Source organism: Mercurialis annua, linkage group LG3, assembly GCF_937616625.2.
Source record: "Mercurialis annua linkage group LG3, ddMerAnnu1.2, whole genome shotgun sequence".
Lineage (NCBI taxonomy): Eukaryota > Viridiplantae > Streptophyta > Magnoliopsida > Malpighiales > Euphorbiaceae > Mercurialis > Mercurialis annua.
Window position 1 is genome coordinate 819,098 of NC_065572.1, and position 22,347 is coordinate 841,444.

The 22,347-nt window shown below is 33.3% G+C and overlaps 5 protein-coding genes across 6 annotated transcripts; 2 read left to right on the forward strand and 3 right to left on the reverse strand.

Moving 5' to 3' along the window:
- Positions 1–1,538: 1,538 nt before the first annotated feature.
- Positions 1,539–4,057, reverse strand: LOC126671664 (auxin efflux carrier component 5). Of its 2 annotated transcripts, XM_050365449.2 has the most exons (5): positions 3,286–4,056; positions 3,113–3,198; positions 2,133–2,290; positions 1,970–2,046; positions 1,539–1,868 (listed from the first exon to the last, which is right to left on the reverse strand). In XM_050365449.2, exons 1-5 carry the CDS (start codon positions 3,963–3,965, stop codon positions 1,796–1,798), a joined length of 1,074 nt encoding a protein of 357 aa, XP_050221406.1. In that variant the 5' UTR covers positions 3,966–4,056; the 3' UTR covers positions 1,539–1,795. The 2 variants fall into 2 exon arrangements, with proteins under 2 accessions (XP_050221406.1, XP_055960897.1); XM_056104922.1 differs by lacking the exon at positions 1,539–1,868 and having other exon boundaries at positions 1,966–2,046; positions 3,286–4,057.
- A 3,892-nt stretch (positions 4,058–7,949) lies between these two features.
- On the reverse strand, positions 7,950–11,040 carry LOC126674349 (CBS domain-containing protein CBSX6). The gene is made up of 2 exons (XM_050368785.2): positions 10,233–11,040; positions 7,950–9,074 (listed from the first exon to the last, which is right to left on the reverse strand). The coding sequence occupies exons 1-2, from the start codon at positions 10,574–10,576 to the stop codon at positions 8,141–8,143; spliced, it is 1,278 nt and encodes a 425-aa protein (XP_050224742.1). The 5' UTR covers positions 10,577–11,040; the 3' UTR covers positions 7,950–8,140.
- Positions 11,041–11,857: 817 nt separating this feature from the next.
- LOC126674401 (receptor-like protein CLAVATA2) lies at positions 11,858–14,645 on the forward strand. Its single transcript, XM_050368846.2, has one exon. It carries the CDS (start codon positions 12,347–12,349, stop codon positions 14,525–14,527), a length of 2,181 nt encoding a protein of 726 aa, XP_050224803.1. The 5' UTR covers positions 11,858–12,346; the 3' UTR covers positions 14,528–14,645.
- A 136-nt stretch (positions 14,646–14,781) lies between these two features.
- On the reverse strand, positions 14,782–18,697 carry LOC126674404 (protein TRIGALACTOSYLDIACYLGLYCEROL 3, chloroplastic). Its single transcript, XM_050368850.2, has 10 exons — positions 18,101–18,697; positions 17,824–17,958; positions 17,604–17,699; positions 17,373–17,450; positions 17,231–17,292; positions 17,033–17,108; positions 16,551–16,658; positions 15,543–15,718; positions 15,388–15,472; positions 14,782–15,162 (listed from the first exon to the last, which is right to left on the reverse strand). Exons 1-10 carry the CDS (start codon positions 18,302–18,304, stop codon positions 15,124–15,126), a joined length of 1,059 nt encoding a protein of 352 aa, XP_050224807.1. The 5' UTR covers positions 18,305–18,697; the 3' UTR covers positions 14,782–15,123.
- Positions 18,698–19,136: 439 nt separating this feature from the next.
- On the forward strand, positions 19,137–22,315 carry LOC126674403 (uncharacterized). The gene is made up of 6 exons (XM_050368849.2): positions 19,137–19,415; positions 19,504–19,610; positions 19,687–19,788; positions 19,875–19,946; positions 20,561–20,658; positions 21,142–22,315. The coding sequence occupies exons 1-6, from the start codon at positions 19,152–19,154 to the stop codon at positions 21,711–21,713; spliced, it is 1,215 nt and encodes a 404-aa protein (XP_050224806.1). The 5' UTR covers positions 19,137–19,151; the 3' UTR covers positions 21,714–22,315.
- The last annotated feature ends 32 nt before the right edge of the window (positions 22,316–22,347 follow it).

Sequence of the window (22,347 nt, forward strand, 5' to 3'; positions counted from 1 at the left end):
GAGAAATAAACTAATTATCCGATTAATTATTTTTAAATGTCAATTGTTTAAACAAGCTTGCATTACAGAGCATCTAGCAGATACACATTTTCAACACTAGAAACTTACCAAATAGCACCATAGGTGTTAAGTTTACCTTTGCAACAAAGATATTAGGCCAAATGTTTTAAAAAGCCAAACATTTCATAAAAGTTTCACAAAAGTCCTGACCATTCAATTTTATCGATTTTGGCCAAAAACAGATTATTTGGTTTCAATTGTGGCCAACTCTCAATTTGATTTCAATTTGCCTATGTGGCGCCTACGTGTCATGCACATATATTGAAAGATCAGAACTTTTGTGAAACCAAATAATCCATTTTTGGCCAAAATCGACAAAATTGAAAGGTCATGACTTTTGTGAAATTTTTATAAAAGATTTGGCCTTTTTACGATATTTGGCCAAGATATTATATTAAACAAAATCATTTTTTTGCTGAATAATATGAATATATTTTTGAAGATTGCAATTAATCCAATAAAAACTTTTAAAATGACTTAAATGAGAAAGAAATGTAAGTGGGTCGATCAATCACAGTCTACTAATAAAACAATGTGCCACTACCCTCCATGTCTGCTTAATTATTGCCATATATCCTTTTCTTTGATAATATTCCCAATAATAAAAGTAATTACCACTTGATACAAAAAACCACAATTTGCACTTTTTTGTTGAGCGTTATTGATTAGATAAAATAGACCTATATATCTACGACTGTAATAAAAATTGGTAAATATCTTTTAAATAAAAAAATTGATAATTTAATCGAGTTATTTCATTTTATTAGCTAATTACATATAAAAAATAAAAGGAAAGGAAAAATTTAATTAATATAAATAAGATACTATAATTTATTTTTATTATTAATTAGTTCATATTTTCTAAAAAAATATGTATAATAATAAAAACATATATTTCTAATGCATTGTTCTTGACCTTGTTCTATATAAGACTAAATATGTAAACTTTGTAAATTTTTCTCCAGTTATAAATTAGTTTATAATAAAAATAAACTAAAAATATAGATTTTTTTTAATTTGTATCAATCATATCTTTTATCTATTTTATTTGATAGCTGGACATAATTGAAATAAATTATTGAAACTTTTTATTCATCCAGCGGATAAATTCACATTATAAATTATGTTTCCTTTTTTTTTTTGAAAGTGTGTTTCCTATTTAAAAGTCATTAAATTGTACTTAGTGATAAACTCAATTAATTAGACGATGCATCAAGCATGTTGGTGCCTAAGATATCTCACCGACACCTCCCCACGATCTTGTTAAACATTTTATGGTAGTCATCGTTGTGTTTGACACCTTACCTAATAAAGTCACGAATTTACAGAGATACCGAAAGTAATTTATATCTGCCAAAAAACTGTATATTTCCCATGTTATACCATTTCTTCACATAATTATCATAAAAAAAAAATACTTTTTAGATATTTTAGTCGACAACTATTTTTCTTACAATTATCGTTATTCGTCGGATATATTAATAGCTCAAGTATGTAACAATTACATTTATAATTAGAAAAGTCAAAAAACCAATCATAATGATGTGGCATAGTACAAACATTTCGAGTTAATAAATGTGCAATTTGCTTTGCAGATAGTGTTATGGAAAAAATATATATTAAACTGTTTCGCTAAAATTTTGCAGTCGTTGGTGAATAACACATCCCGTCATCGAAAGTCGAGTTTTTGATACGATAATACCTCCATTCGACTCTGCCATATTTTCAAAAATGGCTAATGTACAAATTCTAAAACAGCATAGTAAGCAATCAACACGGGAAGTGAGACGATCATTCCGAATATCACACTGCAAAATATAACAAATACGAAGTTAGAAATTTCCTCTAATTTACTTAATTGGCTTTAAAATTTTAGTAGTAACGAAAATATTATTGATCAGAGACTTACGCTGTGCTTAACACGTCAGCATGCAGTCCATATTCTTTAGCATAGATGAAGGACGTAATGGATTGTGGTAATGCTGCCTGTAACACATTATTTATTATTTTATCAATTTAATATACACTATTTTATTAATTAAACAGATAGTTGATTTAAGTATGAATTTTACCTGAATGATGGCAACACGTAAAACGTCACCGTGCAAGCCCACGGCAATGGCGCCGATAGCCATTGCTGCGGGACCAGCGATGAACTTTAGGATCATTCCTATAGCAGTTAGTCCTGTACCACAGGCTATCACCTTTTCTTGCACAGCCATGAAGATCCCTGCATGTAGTATTCCAAATTTTCATTACATTAAAGACACATGTATGTTATTAAAATATTGGAATGCAAAATCGAATCCAACCGATAAATTCTGTTCAGTTTTACTCTACAATATTGAAAGGTTAATTCTTCGGTTTAGTTCGATTTTAACAATAAAAGAAAATAGTTAAATTTTAGTGAAAAATCGAACCGAGATACCAACCTTACCATTTTCCTGCTTCGGACCAATTCATACCCTCGTAAATTAGATTCGGTTTGATTTGATTAATTTTTTTATTTTGATTTGATTTGATTCGAACCAAATGCATACCATTCTGGTCATAAGTTTAGTTTATTTAGACTGGATATATTTTACTCATAAACTTTTACTATTTTTAAATTGTGAAACCCATTAATACAGGACCTAATTATTGAGTCGGATATACATTCGATTTGTTTAAATTCAGTCCTTTTGAGCTGGACTTGAATACTATTTTTTTCACAAAATTATATCTGAGCTCACATTAAGTCTTTTTTTTTACTGATAAAATTCAAACTTATACAATTGATTAATTTCAATATAGGTTCACCCAAGTCCAACTAGAACCAAAAATATTTATAATAAGGCCGGACAAGATGTTAGTTTTGAACCGAATATAAATTTGAACTTAAATTTGCATTTAAGAAATGTCAAGCCTATCCAAAATCGGTCCGTACCCGTCCATGAACACGTATGTGAGAATAGTCTACTATGAATTAGGTCTAAAAAAATATATTCAAGTATATATACAGCATAATAATTTAAGAAATAATGACTATAATGGTAGGTTAATAATGAATTACCCATGCTAAACATGGCCGTGCCTGTACCAGCCTTTGACATAATCAACACAGATCCCTCCATTATGCTAGGCATTTCAAAATGCCACCTATATTAATTCATAAACAAAACCCTCAAAATGTTAATATCAAGATCAATACAAGCAAAAAAATGAACATTAGTTTCAAATATATACCTGTTAGCTATAAAAGCCCAAACAAGGCCCACAATACAAGCATATGAATTAGGATTCATAGCAAGTTTCATCCCAACAACCTTCATCAAAGCCCAAAAGGAAGGCCCACTTCCCCTACCTATAGCCCCCACATCACCCCCATCACTAACCTCCAAATCCTTCTCCAAATTAACATCACTATTTGCACTAGAACCACCAATATCAAGTCTAGTTCTTCTAAACTCCAAAACAAACAACAAAAAAGTAAGCCACACAATGGCTTGAACCACAGAGGATTGAACCACAAGGTCCACACCCATGGGTCCATACATAGCCTTCATTAAAGGAACACCAACCACAAGTGAGTTAGTCAAGGTGCACAAAGAGAAGCTAGTGATGGACCATGTGTAGCTCCCTTTGGTAGTAAACTTAGCCCAAAATGCAAGAACCAACACTATAATGCACTTAGAAATAGCATCAGCACCAATGAATATATAATTCATTTTAAATGGGTCGACATGGGCTGTGAATTCAAAGGTGAAAAGTGGGAGAGTGAAGTAACAAACAAGCCTGTTTATAGCACCACCTTGTTCATGAGTAAATATATTCCACCACCTTATTGAACCATATCCCAAAATTAGGGCTACGTAGAGTGGCACCATGGCTACAACCACCTTGTAAATGTCTTCTAACCCTATCATTCTCTTGTTTCTTGGTTTTTTTAGCCTAAGTTTTTGAGATTATTTTCAAGAATGGAAAGAATGTAGCGTGGTTTGAAATGGACAAACTAAGTTAAGTATTTATATATGTTGCATTTGCATGGAAAGGTATATTTATGTAACTATAAAGTATTTTATTAGCATATTTTTTATTATTTGAGTTGTATTATTGTAGCAATAGATGAGATAGATAGGTAAGTTGGTGCTTGTATACGATTCTATGCTGTGGATTCTTGAAGTTAAGCTGTGAGTTTAGTAGCTTTTTTTATATATATTTAAGATTAGTGCATGGAAATGCAATGTTGCTTTCGCAAATGGTTTATTTTGTTTATGGTTGGAAATTGATAGTTTCTCTTCTCTATTTAGAATAAGGAATGAGGTCCAACGATTATTCCACTCAACTTTTTGTGCCAATAGGGGTCTTTTTTATTTAATATATAATCAAATTATTGAACAAATAGAATTATCTAGAATTGGTTTGGTTCAATTTACTATAAATTTAACTCGGATTGGTAATGGTTAACCTAGATTAATTATTTTTATAGTGAAATGTTAAGCATAATTATAAGCTATTCAAACAATCTTCATACTGAAAATGTGAGAAACTATATATTCAATTTATTTTAAATCTGAGATGTCTTCATCATGATTGGTGTGCCTCAAGTTTGCTATTCGAGTATTATAGTTCATCAATATCACTCTTTTTCTAAACCAAATTATGATACTATTAAATAACAGTTTGACTTCGACTGTGCAAATTAACTTTTAGACTTAAACTAATAGCTTAGAATAGTTAATCTAAATTTAAAATCTTGAGTATCATAAGTCACTCAAATAGGATGTTAAACATGCAAAATTCATTAAATATATCTTTGGCCCATGCATTTGTAGAAAATTAAGATGGAGATTAGATTAGTAAATGCGTTTATAACAGCTATATACATTACTAATGCAAAATATGGATTTGGTTTCTTAAATTAATATATTGAAATAATAGAATAAGAAGTTACGTATATATGGTCATAATGCTAATGAATTAACTTGTCACAAAAAGTTGTTTATTTGCAAGCAACAAAGAATAATTAAAGTTTGTTCTACATCATTCTATACCATTTTTAAATCAAAGGTAGCATTTCGATATCATGTCATACTCACTAATTTGACATGGAATTGGTGCTGAATAAATTCATTTTCCCAATATAATTCAGAGGTTTCAATTCTAATTTAGATCAAGAAATATGAATAATTTATCATATATAGAGAGAAAAAAAAAGGGACAAGAATTTTAATGCCATCTTGTTTTATTATGCTGGGTTGAATGCTATCTTGTTCACAAGAATTCCATCAATGAACTCAAATTCCAGTCATGCACTAGCTGTATTATATTCCTCTTTAATGGTTGGCATATCATAAGATTTTGATTTCAATTTTCCGGAGCTACTTGATCGTGTTTTTTCTTTAGAAATTAAATTAGTATTTCTAGCTAGGTTTTCTGTTTTAATTTTCTGAAAAAGTTGAATGGATTTTCTTGTCTATAAAAGATGAGATAGTTAAGACTAATGGTTTCTCAATCATATTTAAATTTTTAAAATCGTCAATTTTAATATATTTTCCAATTTCAAATTTTAACTACACCCATTTTTTTAATTTAAATATATCCTTCATATTTGACACATTGTCTAGATACACACACATATTTTGAGTTTGTGTGCGATGGATGAAGTTTTGAAAGAATTAGCAACTAGGTAGGCAATTTGTGTAAAAAATGGATTCGAAAATTGTGTGGTTGTGAACATAAATTCCATAATTACCTTATTATTATGATTTCCTCAACCAACACTACGTACCACTAGTAGTATAGTAATCCAATTCTCTTGCTAATTCAATTCAACTAGGAAGAACCCATGTGTCCCATCCATATATGTTTCCAAGTTGTTGTCAGAATATATGTAGCATGTAATTAATATTAGCATAAATTACAACGTAACTATTTTCAAATATTCTATTTTAGTGTCTGAAGTTTTATATTTTTCATATCAGTTTTCCAGCTTCTTAAAAATACAAGGCATTTTTTTTTAATTTTTTTGATATTTTAATTTCATATATATAAATTTATTATTATACACACAATTATTATTATTTTAATTAATATAACACATAAATTAAAATTAAAATGAGAGTTATTTTTATTTTTAATTTTTTAGAATATCGGCGACCCAAAAATAGCTAAGAATATATTTATAAAATTTCACTGATAAAAAAAGTAAAAATATTGAAATATAAAATTTAGAAAAATTTAGACACCATTAATATAATTTTTAATATTATTGTTGTGTTTTTAACTAGCATGCAATTTTGTATATATATTCCTTATACCACCGGAAAGATTATCATACTAATGGAACGAATAATTAGATTTATATTTTAAAGTTGAATTATTTGATACATGTCAATTAATTGCATTTGTATACAGACTACAGTGCAATGTCACATCATCAAGAATTCAAGGTTTATAAGCGGACACCTATATTCCAATTTCACCTGAATTTTTTCGAGAATTTCGCATCATCTCCTACATGTTTGAAGAACAATACTTCTATCTATTTAATTATGAACAAATTATATAACTGCAAACCAACCGAGCATTTCATAACGTCCGACTCGATTAGAGCTTGGTTTGTATTCATTCGTATCCTAAACAAACTTAGCTCAATTTTCATTTTATATTCATTTACTTAAACGAGCAAAAAATGAATATAATAGTCTTCGGTTCATTTATATTCACGAACAACTCATATATGAGTCTATTATTTGTTCGTGAACGAGCTCGTATATAAGCTCGATTAAGAGATCGTGAATTAGCTCATATATAAAATTGATAAAAAAATTCATGAATCATATAGAAGTTCAATTAAGAGTTAGCCAACTAGCTCGTAGTTAAACTAAACATAATATTCTTTAAATCTATAGAAACTACATAGTATTAAACAAAACTATGTAATTATGATAAAAAAAAAACCCGTGTTTGTTTGTTTAGCTGTTAAACGAGCCAATTCAGCGTTCGTTCATTTAGCGGTTAAACGAACAAACACGAGCTGAAACGAACCAGACATGATGAACAATTAAACGTTAAATAAACTAAACATGAACACCTCACCTCGTTTAAAGTTCGAACAGACAAGAACTGAAAACGAATATGAACACCTCATTCATGTAACAAACTAAACAATTGAATATGAACACCTCTAATCTCTACTCGTTTCGGTTCATTAATAGCCTTAGATTACCTCATATAAAATATAATGTACAGTTTCGTCCCTCATATTTAAAAATCAAACGGCATTGTCTTCTATTTTTATCATCGTTCATATTTTTGTTCTTCCATTTATTTTTAGTAAGCTAAATAAAAAAAAACATATTAAATTTTAATTTAGTCCTTAAATTTATATAAATAAAAATTATATTTTTCATGAAATTTAATGAGTTGATGAATCCAATTTTTATTTTTATTGATTATTTTATTGCTTCACTTCTCTTGCATTTCATTTTTTTAAACTAAAAAAATTGTTTTAAAATATTAAAGAAAAATAAAACATAAAAAAATATTAAAGTAATTAAGTCATTAAATTTTATGAAAATATAATTTATATTTATATTTAAAATAAATTTAAATACTAAATTTGAATTTAGTTCTATAGTAAATTAAGTCATATAATTTAATTGACTTACATAAAAAAAGAACAAAAAACTAAAATGATAAAATTAAAAAATATATAAAATTGATGAATTTATATGTGACATCAACCCCTCTAATTATTAACAAAATTTACATTTAAGAACCACTTTGATCATGAAAGAAAAACATGCTTCATAATAATTTACTCTTAATTTTAAACCATGCATATACGTGAAATAGATACTTATTGGAGATTGAATCTCTAATTACTTGCATAATTGCATGATTAATTTACACAATAAGACTTCTCTAGATAAATCCACAAATACGCCGTCTCACAAGCCACTCATCAGAACATCATTCAATTATTACAACATTATACAACTCATCAACCTAACAATGTTTCAAAACTGCTGTATCAAAGGCAAAGCATACTAATTACACTTATAAAAATATACCATATACCATAAAAATGTGATATTCAATTGTGAACTTCAGCAGCAAAACACTCTGTAGATCGATTAACGGGAAGAAACGATGAAGCTGGTTTAGTTACAGCAAACAGAATATCTGCATAACCGATCACTCCAACTAAAATGTCATCATCCTCATCCTCGGTTACCCATACATGAGTTGCTCTGTGAGATAGCATTTGAGCCATGACTGCAGCCAATGTACTAGTGATTTTGCACGTTAAGGGCGCGCTTCTGCCCCTATACATGCTCCTGCCCATTCCAAAACTCGAACTTCCGGGATTGAACCCAATGCTCCTGCTGCTGAAAATCTTTGGTCTTGTTGTTGATGCACCACTTTTAACTGTATTTTCATTGCCAACAGTTGAGTTTACTGTAAAATCAGGAAATGACCTTGCAGTTAAATTATCTTCAACCCCCATCACAAACTGCCCTGCAGACAGATTGGCTAAAGCCCATGCTGCAGCCAAATAATCACATTTCCATAATCTCGAGGCGGAAATTTCCCCTATGATCTTAGAATGGCCGTCTGGAGCGGACTCCACTACAGCAACTGCACATGGGTCTTTGGGAAGCTTTCGTGCAGCTTCAATGGCAGGAAGAGAAGCTTCAAGTGAATAGTAGTTCAAGTTAACAGCTCCAAGAGAAGAGATGGAGGACAGAGGCAATGGAGCTAGAGCACCAAGGCAACCTATAATAAAACGGATAACATCTTCTCTCGAAAGACAGCAGAACTTCTCACGGATGGCAGCGGTCGAAGATGACGAAGGCCGGTTGGTGTTGATAGTAAGGCTATTGCTGCTGCTGTTCGAATCAGCATTCTTGAGCCACTTTCCATTATAAAGAATTGAGAATCGTTTACTCATGCCTTTCCATACTGTGCCTTTAAGGATTAGAAGTCGCTTTACACCTTGCTTCATCATTTCCAATGCATCAATCAATCTAATCCAAACACCAAAAAGTTATTGCTGAGTGACACAATCCATTATTTATAATTGAATGTGGTTTCATATATCAGATCACAAGGCATTTTAGGACTTTCATACTCGATTATGACCTCATTCTTATATATTACATAATACATAGAAGCACAAGTCGGCATCAAAAAACATTAATAAAAGGTAATCTAAAAGGGTCCTCTGAAACTTAGGGATTAGATTGATACTTGCATATATAGTTAATTTATATCAGTGTCCAAAAATGGCAATGAGTTCACAATTTATAGCTTATTTCTAGTCTAAGAGTATACCCAAAATAATAATAAAGTCAAATCCAAGGTCATAAAGTAATGTCACTCTAACTTTGCTTTCCATTCCACACTACGGTTTCAGATAAGGGACAAAATGCACATTATCTAACAGAACATGAAGATCATAACCATTAAAGCCTACAAGCAACTGGCAAGAATAATGCAGCAGTCGAGGGTAATTACATACTTAAGCTTAAGTGATTCATTAAAAAAAGAAGTTGCACAGATTGGTGATGCATACTAGAGCACAGTATTCACATTTATGGCTCACCATTCCTCTAATCACAGATAAAATAACATTCATGATAAAGAGAAAAGTCAGCTGAAAAAGGTAAAAGGCATAGTAATGACAGATAAACAATAACCTTTTTAACATATAGCGAAACAATAATAGTGTCGACAACAAGAAACACAATCGCTAATTAGTACGAAACGCATACATCCTCACGCAGCTAAAAACCAAAATAACTACATGTATCATGAAAAATGGCTGCATTACAAAACATAATAATTTCACATAATAGAATGTATTCTGAAATGTCACCATTCCAGACATAAATTCCACAAGTACTATTAACAGTGGCAGCTACCCGTAAACATGTCATCAAAATGCTCACTAGGTAGTACGGACACAAATACGGGATACTTGGACACAGACACGGCGAATTGTTATTATTTTAGGTTTCTTGTGTAAAAAATGAAGTTTCATGTCCAAAAGTGTCTGAAACATTTCCAACACGGGACACCGAACAAGTGACCGTCATAATCCAAAACAAATGATTATATTTATCATCAGAATACACAAATCACAATAATAAGCTAGAAAAATATAAGTTTTTTAAAAAGCTAACCTTGTAGCAGGGTCAACCTGTTTCAACAACGAGTTATCAGCATCAACCACTTCCGAAACCGGGGTCTTCATAGCCTTTTCTTGATCCTCCAAGCACTGAGCTTTAGCCAAAAAAGCAACAATATCAAGAGAATTAAGAATCCCCACAAATCTCTGCTGTCTCATCTCATTATTCTCAATCATAGCCGTATGTGATCGCCTCTTCCACACCGGAATCCCACACTCCGTCGACTCCCCAATAGCCCGAATCGCCGACTCAACCGTCTCCGTCTCACAAAACTCCACCATCTCCGGCTTCCCAACCGTCAGATCTCCCACAACATGGTACAAAAACACAGACGCCATTCAAAAAAAGAATCTCACTTTATCGGATATTCAATTCAATTCTTTATACCCTTTTAATGGGTCTCCCAGAATCAAGATAAATTAATGAAAATTAGAGAAAAATCGGTGTTTGATTAAATTTTTTTAAAAAAGAAATAATAACCGGAAGAACCGGCGAGAGAATTGAAGGCTATAAAAGAGAGTGAAGAAAAATAAGGAGAAGATGAAGCCCAGTAATGGGCAGACGATAAAGAATTAAGAAGAGGAACCAAAAATTGGGGATATTTTGTAAGAAATTGATGAGAGATTTAGCCATTGAAGAAGATTAAGGTCCATCAATCATAAATCTAAATCTAAATCTAAATCTAGGAGTCAAAATTGAGAAGTTTTTTAATGTAAAACAGATTTATATATCCGATGATTGAGAAAATAAGAGACATAATTATCGCAAGTCAATAATTAGACAGCACTAATTTCAGGACATGTTTTGGATATTTGTAGACAAAACAAAACAGCTTTTTAGAACGAAAGGCCACGTCGTGTAGACAATGATTTCTCGTTTGGCATTTTTTAAGTTTCTAAAAGTATTTTTTTTTAGTTTATTTAAAAAATATTTTGAATTATTAGTACAATTTGTTTTGAACTTTCTGAAATGGTAAATTTCAAAATTAAAAGAAATAGTAACAATATTTTTGGAAAGACAATATTCATCCTAATTGAGCCAGCATGTGTGCATGTATGGATATACAGATCAATTTTTGAGATGTTCGTATCGAACGCAGTTCAAACTCAATTTATTTAAATTTTATAATATTTATATTTAATTCAGGTCCAAATTGCTTTCATTTGTTTAAATATCCAATGAGTCGAGTTCGAGTTTCTTCATTTAAATATAAATGAATTGAATTTGAATGCAGCTCGTTTTATATTTGGCTTAATACATAGTTTGACCCCTGAACTTGTACCCTTTTACCCATCTAACCTCTAAACTTAACGTCTCACCTATCGAACCTCTGAACTTGTTAAATAATCCGATTTGACCCCTGAACTTGATAAATATGTAAATATTGAACCCTTCGTGTCCACCTGTCACTTGAAACATTCTAGAAGAAATTGTGTACGGAGGGGTTCAATGTTTAAACAAATGAAAGCCCAGTAATGGTTAAATATCATTTGAATTTGGGCCTAATGGACACTCCAAATCAACATCACCATTACAGAAATTCGGCCCAGTTCATTCAGGCCAAGAAAAAAGCACAACAGAAAGAAAGAAAAAAGAAAAAGGAGAAAGAATAAAAAAAGTGAGTGCTTTTCAGTTCACTCACCCTTTCAATTTTAAAGCTCACATTGATTAAGTGAGAGAAAAACAGAGCTCTTTAATGGCTTCATTAATGTTAATGTAAACATCAAGAAGAAGAAGAACACAAAAGGAATTAAAGTTTCCAACATTCCTTAGTTCAACTTCATTATCATCAACTTCTCTCTCTAGATTCTTCTCACTCTAGATTCCTTTAGTAAGTTCATTATCTTTACATTCTTAACATTATAACCTTTCCATTAAAATTTCTTTCTTTTTGCTAACTATTACAATCTTGCTGCTTAATCCTTGCCAAATTTCTAGTTTTGGAACTTGGGTGTAACTTTTTTTAGAGAAAAGTTTTCACCTTTGAATTTGTATGATTGTTCTTGTCAAAGATTGAACTGAAGTGGGTTGTAGTTATGGAACTTGGGTTTAACTTTTTTTAGAGAAAAGTTTTCACCTTTGAGTTTGTATGATTGTTCTTGTCTAACATGGAACTGAAGTGGGTTGTAGTTATTGAACATTGTAAGGTTCTCAGATTACATTTATTCTTGATGTTGGTACTTCTGTGTTCGTACCACTCTTGTTGCATTGATCTTCACCTTGAAGACAAGGCATCACTTTTGATATTTCGTTCACAGCTTCAAGACCCTAATGATTATTTGTCAACTTGGGATGGGTTTAACTGCACAAATTGGACTGGAGTTGCCTGTGAAAATCAGACTGGCCGTGTCGTGTCGATAAACTTGACTAACATGAATTTGTCAGGTCATATTCACCCTAGTTTGTGCAAAGTTGTGTCTCTTGAGTTCTTGGTTCTGTCTGGAAATGGCTTCACAGGCCAAATCCCATTGTGTTTTGGCTGGTTGCTGAATCTTGAAGTTCTTGATCTTAGTCGCAATAGATTTGGTGGTATTCTCCCTGGTACGCTAATCCGGCTTAGTCAGCTGAGAGAACTTATTTTGAATGGGAATCATGATTTGGGAGGTGTGCTTCCTTGGTGGATTGGTAATTTCTCATCAAATTTGGAAAAGATTGACTTGAGCTACAATACATTTCAAGGGGAAATACCAGAGAGCTTGTTTCATTTGAATTCTTTAAAGTATTTGAATCTTGGAAACAATTTCTTATCCGGCAATCTTCTCGACTTCTATCAGTCTCTACGTGTTCTCAATTTTGGGTCTAATTCTTTTTCAGGAACGTTGCCTTGTTTTTCTGCTTCTGCTCAGACTCTAACGGTTTTGAACTTAGCTAATAATTCTATTGTTGGGGGTATTCCTACATGCATTTCTTCTCTAAAAGAATTGAGGCATTTGAATTTGTCATTCAATCACTTGAGCTATGCGCTTTCTCCGAGGCTTGTTTTCTCAGACGAGCTTCTTGAGTTGGACTTGAGTTTCAATGAGTTATCCGGTCCACTTCCAACCAAGATTGCAGAGACTACTGAGAAATCAGGACTTGTTCTTCTTGATCTATCACATAATCATTTCTCTGGTTCTATCCCATTGAAGATCACAGAACTGAAAAGCTTGCAAGCATTGTTTCTTTCTCACAATCTTCTTAGTGGCGAAATCCCGGCGAGGATTGGAAATTTGACTTATCTCCAAGTTATAGATCTTTCTCACAACTTATTGTCAGGTTCTATTCCTTTGAACATTGTTGGGTGCTTTCAGCTACTAGCTTTGGTACTCAATAACAATAATCTTTCTGGTGAAGTTCAACCGGAACTTGATGCTTTGGATAGCTTGAAGATATTGGACATAAGTAACAACGGGATTTCTGGAGAAATTCCTTTGACATTGGCAGGTTGCAAATCTCTCGAAATAGTAGATTTTAGCTCCAACAATCTATCTGGAGGTCTTAATGATGCTATAACTAAATGGTCGAATCTCAGGTATCTGTCCTTGGCTCGGAACAAATTCAGTGGAAGTCTACCTAGTTGGTTTTTCACATTCAATGCAATTCAAATGATGGATCTCTCAGGAAACAAATTCTCAGGGTTTATACCAGATGGTAACTTCAATATTAGCTTGAACTTCAATAACGGAGATATTATTCGAAGATCGCTTACCGAGCCATTTATTATGCGTACCCTGGAGATCAAAAGATCAGCATTGGTTGTTGATAGCAATGAATTAAGCTTCAGCTATTGTCTGTCTTCAGCGGTTGGAATTGATCTGTCTGATAATTTGTTCCGTGGGGAGATTCCAGAGGGCCTTTTCGGACTGAAAGGTCTCGAGTATCTCAACTTGTCATACAATTTTCTTGATGGCGAAATTCCAGACTTAGAGAAAATGTCGAATTTAAGGGCTTTGGATTTATCGCATAATTCTTTGTCTGGTCAGATTCCAACAAACATCTCCCACCTTAAGGGTCTTACACTCTTGAACTTGTCGTATAACAGCTTTTCTGGATTCGTTCCCAAGCAAGAGGGCTACCGAAGATTTCCAGGTGCATTTGCAGGGAATCCAGAGTTGTGTGTGGAGTCCTCTGGTGGAGGGTGCAATGGTGCAAGCCTTCCGGCTGTGCCTGGGAAGTCATCTGAAGATATGGATGGTCCAATTACTGTTTGGATCTTCTTCTTAAGTGCTTTTATTAGCTTCTATTTTGCTGTTATGATTTTATGTTGCTCTGGTCGAGCAAGAAAGTATATTCTCCAGACTAAAGTTTAACAGGTTATGCAAGTGAACTAGTGTACATTCTCATCTCATGTTTGAATGATTGATGATTGTTCTGATTGGCAATTCAACTTCTGAATTCTAATGAGTATTTAGATATCCATTCATGTTCTACTGTCTGCTTGCTTTGCACTTGCCAATTACATAGAGTAAATTCAATGCCACATGGGAATTTTATTTATTTTATCCTTCATGCCTTCAGACAGAAAAGAAAACAGAGGCACCCAATAAAACCTAAAACTACAAAATGCAAAATGGACATCTTTGAATTAATGCTATAAACTGTGAAAATTACTATCAAAATTATTACAGTCTCTAAAGTGTGTTTATCTTTGCCTACTATAATGGGACCTGAAAAGAATAATTATCAGTACAATTTGAAGCCGCATATATTGTAGAAGCTGGCTATTCTAAATCAAGATGGCACTCCAAAGAACACATTTGATTTGTTTTAAACTCGAGAGCTTTAGACAGTTAGTATAAACATGCACAAGTTTCGGATCCTGAAAGTCGCAAGTATTTGCAAGCGTAACTCTCCTAGAAGTCTCACCCTGGAATTCCATTGCACCACAATTCCGTGGTTTAACATTCTAATATTTGATGGGTCCATCTAGGCTGCCTGATGCAAACTGAATAAACAACAAATGGAAACAAATTTATCAGAATCTCTCTCCCAGTCTCCTCAGTAAGAGGCAGATATGTGCATGGCACGCTGACATGTGCAATCATGCGAAAGATGGAGAAATGATATTTCAAAGGTACATCATGAAAGTATATTCATATGTTAGTTATTTCGTGCCATATTAAACATTTCACGTACTGCAATGTTTCCAGAAACTGCTTTTGACGGTTACCTGTCGAACAATGGGCTTAGTTGATGTGGTGAATTCATCGGTCATCCCTTGCCAAACAATTTTTCCGTTATGCAGAAACAACAACCTATACAGACATAGATAAATTAGAATACACAATTATCAACAGGTCAGAGTAGAAACTGAAAGCAGCTAACCTGTCAACTGCCCTCTTAATGGTACTATGTTGATGAGTGACAACCACGTAAGATGCAATTTTCCCTGGCTTCTCAACTTCGTCCTCACCTTTCGTATGGACAGAGCGGATGAGATCTTCTACTACAGTAGAAGCAATTGGATCGAGCCCCGCAGTTGGTTCATCATACAAAAGCACCTGTTTAGGAATGGGAATAACTGTCAGAAGAATAGGTCAAGAAACTCAAAACTCTGCAACATTTATAGCATAATGAATTCTACTTTATTAAAATAATTATTGGCTTCATGCAACAAACTATAACAAAAAATCAAACTAACTGAAGCTTATTTTCCTTTTCTAAACTTGTAAAAAAAAAAAAAAAAACTATTGGACAGCAGTGGGAAGGTAAAAAGCCTCAAAGGCAACAAGTCCAGAATATCACTCCAAGCCCTATCATCTTTATCATTTGTCATTTAATTGCACTTACAATGCTTACATTACAGGGAACCATGAAGAAGATCAAACTGCAAGCTTCAGACTCTAATAAGAACGAGATCAACTTACTTTAGAGATGTTTACAGAGTGCATACAGAACTACTTAAGAAACAAATGTGAGATAATAGCAATCGTCTAGCCACATGTAACACCGTAAATTTATCTTCTATGCATAGACTCGACGAACATAAAAAGTAAAGGAAAGCCGTTCATGCCTCAAGACGTTTGTACCCTAGCATATTTGGTGATATTGGGGTATAAGGAGGAGGAAAACTATGATCAAGTGTAGCCCATGATACTGGAGCCTTTTTCATTATCTTCTTTTAACAGAAAAAAAGAGAGCCAACACATGCACCAACTGATTAGAGAAGAAAATGAAAAGTTCCGACTCTTAAGTGATGGTGTTTGTCAGTTAGTTCTTATGAGTTCGAAAGCAACTCCATTGCAGACATATTTAAAGACAATATGGGCATATAAAGATGTCTACAAATAAGGAACATGTGTATAAATATTCTTTCAGTTCCTCTAATCATACCTCAGGCTCTATTGACTCCTTTGTGATATCAAAAATTATTGATCGAGCTAAGGCAACCCTTTTCTTCATTCCACCAGACAACTCAGAAGGCATTCGGTCCTCCACTCCCTGGACAAAAATTAAGCAATTTTTTTTCATGAATCTAAAATCATAGGATTCTTTATGTGAAAATGAAGCATTAGAATATGATAGGAGAGATAATGGTGGTGGTTAGTAGTGACTGGTCAGCATATGTAGTCCTTTTACTGGCTTTGGGAATGAAAGACGGTTTTAAATTTGACGAGGAAATGAACTTTCTCGTTTGAAAAAGCTGTGTATACAAAAGTTATTAGAACATATGGGGACAAGAGTTCTCAGCTCCTATATGCTGCCTTAACCTATAGATTAAGCATAGAGTAAAATGAAAAATTGAAGGACACATATGAAGCCTTTGAAAGGATCAGAACCAGCTAACTACATAAAAACTTTTACTATAAGCTTACCTTCAATCCCACGGCCGCCAATGTTTCCTGCACCAGCTCTGAGATTTGTTCGTCCATCATAGTTGAGTTTTCATATCTAAGCAATTCAAAAACCTTAAAATATTGAGGCATCTATTTCCAAGTGGGATTACATAGAATTAGAAACTATATTAAATTCTAAATTCTGAAGAGATAACAGTAATGTTGAAAGTCTCTTACAAAAGGAAACCAACATTTTCACGTACAGTCAAAGAATCAAAAAGTGCTGCGCTTTGAAACACCTATCATAAAAATAATAAAGTTACTAATGCAAGAGAAGAAGAGACTTCCAAATTCTATGTGTAATTCAGTCAACATTTACCAATCCAATCCGAAGCCCCGACAGATCCTGATCGCTGATTAAACCATCTCTCTTCTTTCCTCGGATATACACCTCACCCTGCTCATAAGTCATTAGGTATATTACAGCCTACACAAAAGCATTGAAACTATAGCACAAACCAAATGAAGATCGTATTTGGTTCATTATGCAGCAAGGTAAGAATTCAATGGAATAAAACTGGAGCACATGAAACAAGACATGTCTATTTACCTTGTCCGGAGCAAGAAGTCCTGCCATAATTTTCAATATCGTAGATTTCCCAGTACCTGAAGGACCAATTATTCCAACTGCTTCACCATGTCTAATCTACACACGTGATAGACAAAATTAGGATGTAAGGAGAAAAAGGAAATAATCCAAATATAAAGCCGTGGATATAAGAAATGTTAAATGCAAATTCAAAGTTATGTTAGAATTAAACAAGCATCACCTTGAAGCTCACACCTCTCAATATATCCTTTTCCCCAAATGACTTATACACATCCTTGCATTCGATAAGCACATCGGAATCAGAATCATCCTCCAATTCCATTACTTTCCCCAACTGCTCAGACTTATACGAATCCTAGCCACAACCATAACAAAACATCAAGAAACTACTATAAATGAAATCAAAATACAAAGATTAAAGCTACATTTTTGTGTGCTCAAGTCCATGATTTTTTCAACTACAGAGAAATTAAGCAAATCAAGGGTAAAGAATTTACATTGTATCTGGCAGCATCGCTGCTTATGTTTCTTGGAGGAGGAGCCACACAAGAACAACCAACCTTTCTCTGTTTATAACAGAAAGAATTAATTGTATCTGTACTCAAATGAGAGAATTTGGTGAACCGAGTAGAGCCATGACCTATACTCATAGGAAATAGCGTTGAACCGGATAAAGAGGCAACACTTTGTGGAGGAGGCATTTGAGGTTCTTGAATGGCAAAAATTACAGATTTTAAAGCGTACCCAGATGGATCCTTAAGCTTAATTTTACAAAAGAATTAATATTTATCAAAATGGAGCTGAAAATCAGGGTAAAGAAGATAAAAAGTTGTAATCTTTTGTGTTTTTGAAGATACCCAATTGAAATGATCAGATAATGGCATCAAGAAGAGATCAAAATGCAATGAAATTGAGGTGCAAGAACAGTCGATTAAAGCTTTATTAGTGGTCGGAGACTGGTAAAGTGCCACTTCTCTTCTGTTTATTTCAGAAAAAGCACTCTCTTTTCACACTTTGCTTTAGGTAGATGACGGAGTTCTACAGAAGAAATATCCGAGAGAGAGATGGATTCTATGACCCGAACCGAGAAACCCGTCTTTATTTTTTAAACTGCCCATCGTGTATATGAATTAAGTGCAATTTACTCCTTAACTTACTCGCACATAAATAACTTTATAAATAATTGAATTAATTAAGGATAAATTTGACATCTCAACAAAATTAAATGGAATTTGCCTATATTTTGAGAGGCCCAAAATAACAATTTGGTCTATTTTTGTGGGATGGAGGAAGTATTAATTCTATTTTATAAATTAGCTTATAAATTGAAGAGACAAATAATTAATTAAGAAGATAATTAGCTTATAAATTGAAAAACAAAGTTAATTAATTATAACCACTAACTTTAAGACTAATTTATTCATGACATTAATTTCTATATTAATTGCTCATAGTTCATACAAACTGGGGTAGCAAATTGCACTTAAGCCATAAATTAACTCTCACCCTGCACGACAACGTTTTACAGTATATGTGAGCGTTGATCAAATGTCCAACACGACAAAATTTAAAAACGTAAAACGACAGCGTATTAAGTTCGAGTTGAGACCCGTTCGACTTATGTCTCTAGCAAGACAAAAACGACGACAGATGGTGGAAGCAAAAACCTTGCAAGTAGAGATAATTATTTATCCGGATTCGCTGTGGATCTTTCAACTCAACTTCTTTTCTCTTCTTGTAGAGAAATTTCTCATCTTTTTTTTTTTTGCGTTGGTTTCAATCAAAAACATGAGCATCACCCAATTTGCTATGGTAATTTTCTTACGATTCTTGTTTATTTCCTTAATTTCTTATGTTAGAAGAGATTAATTGAATGCAAGTTGGTTGATTATATTCGCAGGTTGAGGAATTAGCGTACCTTGTTAAGGATAACCTGCGCTGTAAACATCTGGTTTTATCCATGGAAGATGCTTTTATCAACTTCCTTCAACCCCAAAACCACACTGGGTAACCAAATTTTGCTTCTTTTTTGTTTGTGATTGGAATTTGGACTTTTTTTCCTTAAATTTATGTTTGGTAGCAGCACAGATTACAATCTTGATGATGATGTTGATGGGGTTATGGAGTTGGAGCCAATGGACCCTTATAGTCGGCTTCTCATTCATAGACTTGCTGATATTTTCGGGTTGGTTTGTTACTTTTTTCTTATTTTTTCATTAGTTACTGTTATTTCACTTTTGATACTAAGAAAGAGAGGGTTTTTTTTGGTAGATTTGCTCATGGTTCTGTTGGCGAAGGAGATGACCGCCATTTGATTTTGCAGAGATGCCCAGAGACTTCAGTGTATGTCAATACTTTTACATAATACAATCAAAATATTTAATTTTCTATTCGCTATGCATTTCGTACTCTTAAATTATATGATGGACGTAATGGATCCTTGACCGTCATCATAGGCTATTATGGTTACACTGATTAAATTGATTACTTGTAGTAAGACTTGAGGATATGAGATAGCTCAAAGTTATGCTTGACATTGTGATTGCTGTAATTTCTTTGTATATATTGATCATTCTAAGTTTTAATTGATCTTGTATTATAATACATGCTTAGCTTGTACTGTCACCGGATTGGGTATTTTATTTATTCATGTATGGACTATTAATTCGGGTTGTACTTATAATGGATTGCATGATGGTATCATGTTGTACTAAAATATCTCATATTGCTTTTGTAACATTGGTTATTGACCTTTTTTACATGTAAAATCTAACCCGTTCTTATCAGTTCAAATACCATCTTTTGGTCCATTCTCATAAAAACGGATATATTTTGCTGGAATTATATCCGTATGCTTACTTATTCAGTTCTGCACTGCTGATTCTCTGCTATAGCTTCACACTTCTGGCCGTGTTCGTATATTATTCGTCTTTCTAACCTGTGTTTTTTCGCTGCAGACCTTCCATACTTGTTAGTGATATCTTGTATCAGTATGATGAATCTGAGCCTTCTACAGTGTCACACCAATCATTAAGAAGAATTGAAACTTCGCCAGGTAATTTTTCATTCTCTTAAAGCAATGAAATTGCACTTTTATCAGTGTTGTGGGCAATTAGTAGATGATCTTTTGTTGACTGCTTGATTTTTTTATAAAAGACAATATTTAACATGATATAAGGGAAAAGTTTATATCTTACTAGTATGCAGAAAAGAACGAACTGGAATGTTATCTACATTAATATATTATTGTTCAGACAATAAGATTGTTTGAAGATTTTAACGTACGTTGACACGCTGTGATTCTCATCTAGTCACCTATTATCAACATGGTACACACTAGTTGCATCCTGATTCTCAAGTACAAAGAAAATATTTAAGAATCCAGGGCTCCTCTATATTGTACATGAACTTTACCTTTTTTCCTTTCCCTTTCGTTTATTCTTTTCATTTTTCATTTTCTTATTACAAGTGATTGCATATATTACAATTTGGGATGCCCTGAATGCTAACATCTGGCATCAATTTGTGCTTGTTTCAGTTTTGAAGCCAAAATCACTTTCTTTCCTCACACTTGAGGAGAGGGAAGCAGCTTATTCGGCAGCTCGTGAACGAATTTTTTCGGAGGAGGTGGGAGAAAAAAAAGAGCCTCGGGACCAGAAGCCACGAGATGTTCCTGTGGTTGCCCGTAGAATGATTGCTCATGCTTTAGGCCAAAAATTAAGGTGCAATAAAGAATACGAAGTGCAATCAACCCATATGAATGTGCAAGACAAGGAAAAAATTAATTCCAATACTAGCGTGGACGATTATGAGGATTCCTCATTTCATCTTCAGAAAACTGTTCACTCTCCTAGCAACTCAAGGAGCAATCACAATCAATATATCACACCATCGCATGGTAAGAGCAATACATTCCATGAACCTGGGAAGATTTCTACTGATATCAGCACATCTCAAAATGGATCAAGTAGAATTCGGAGTGACAAGGAATACTCAAAAGCGGAACATGTGGGAGCTGCAAAAAGAATGTTTGCTCATGCTTTGGGACTACAAACTGCAAGGGGTGGTCTTGCAAAATGCAGTGCAACAAAGTCAGTTGACACTGATTGAGGTTGTATGGTCGTTCCGTTTTTTCTTCCATTCTGTTGAGCTCATGATGGGACTGCTTCCATTTTCTGCGTCAATCTCCTATTTATCGAGGCCGCGCCAACTACCTGTTTGTCGAGGGCATGAACACTCAACAAAATATTTGCAAATAACTACAGCATTAAAGTATCAAAGTGTAGCAGGCCGCCGGTCGCATTTGCATTTGGTTCTCTGAAGGTAATCTATTTGTCTGTCCAGTTGGAAGCTATCTGAAAGAGTTCTTACAATTGATTAAGGTGATTAAGGCGATGCAGCGCAAATACAATGTGAGACATGAACAGCCATGCCAGCTAAAAGAAAATCTGGCTTACATAGTATTCAGGCAGCTTCATGCTCTGCTGTGGAATATTCGGATTGGACTAATTACTAAGTTGCATCTTCATCCTCGTCATCAAAGACATTTCTTAAGTTTATGTAAGGTTCACACCATTTAAAGAAGGTTTCGGCTGACAATATTAATCATGATTTTAATACTGTGTTATGAAATTATTCTGGGTTTTTAGAAATTTAGAAACTAAGCATTCTATCATGTTATTGTGTTATGAAATTATTATGGGTTTTTGGAATTTACAAACTAAGCATTCTATTTTGTTTTTAA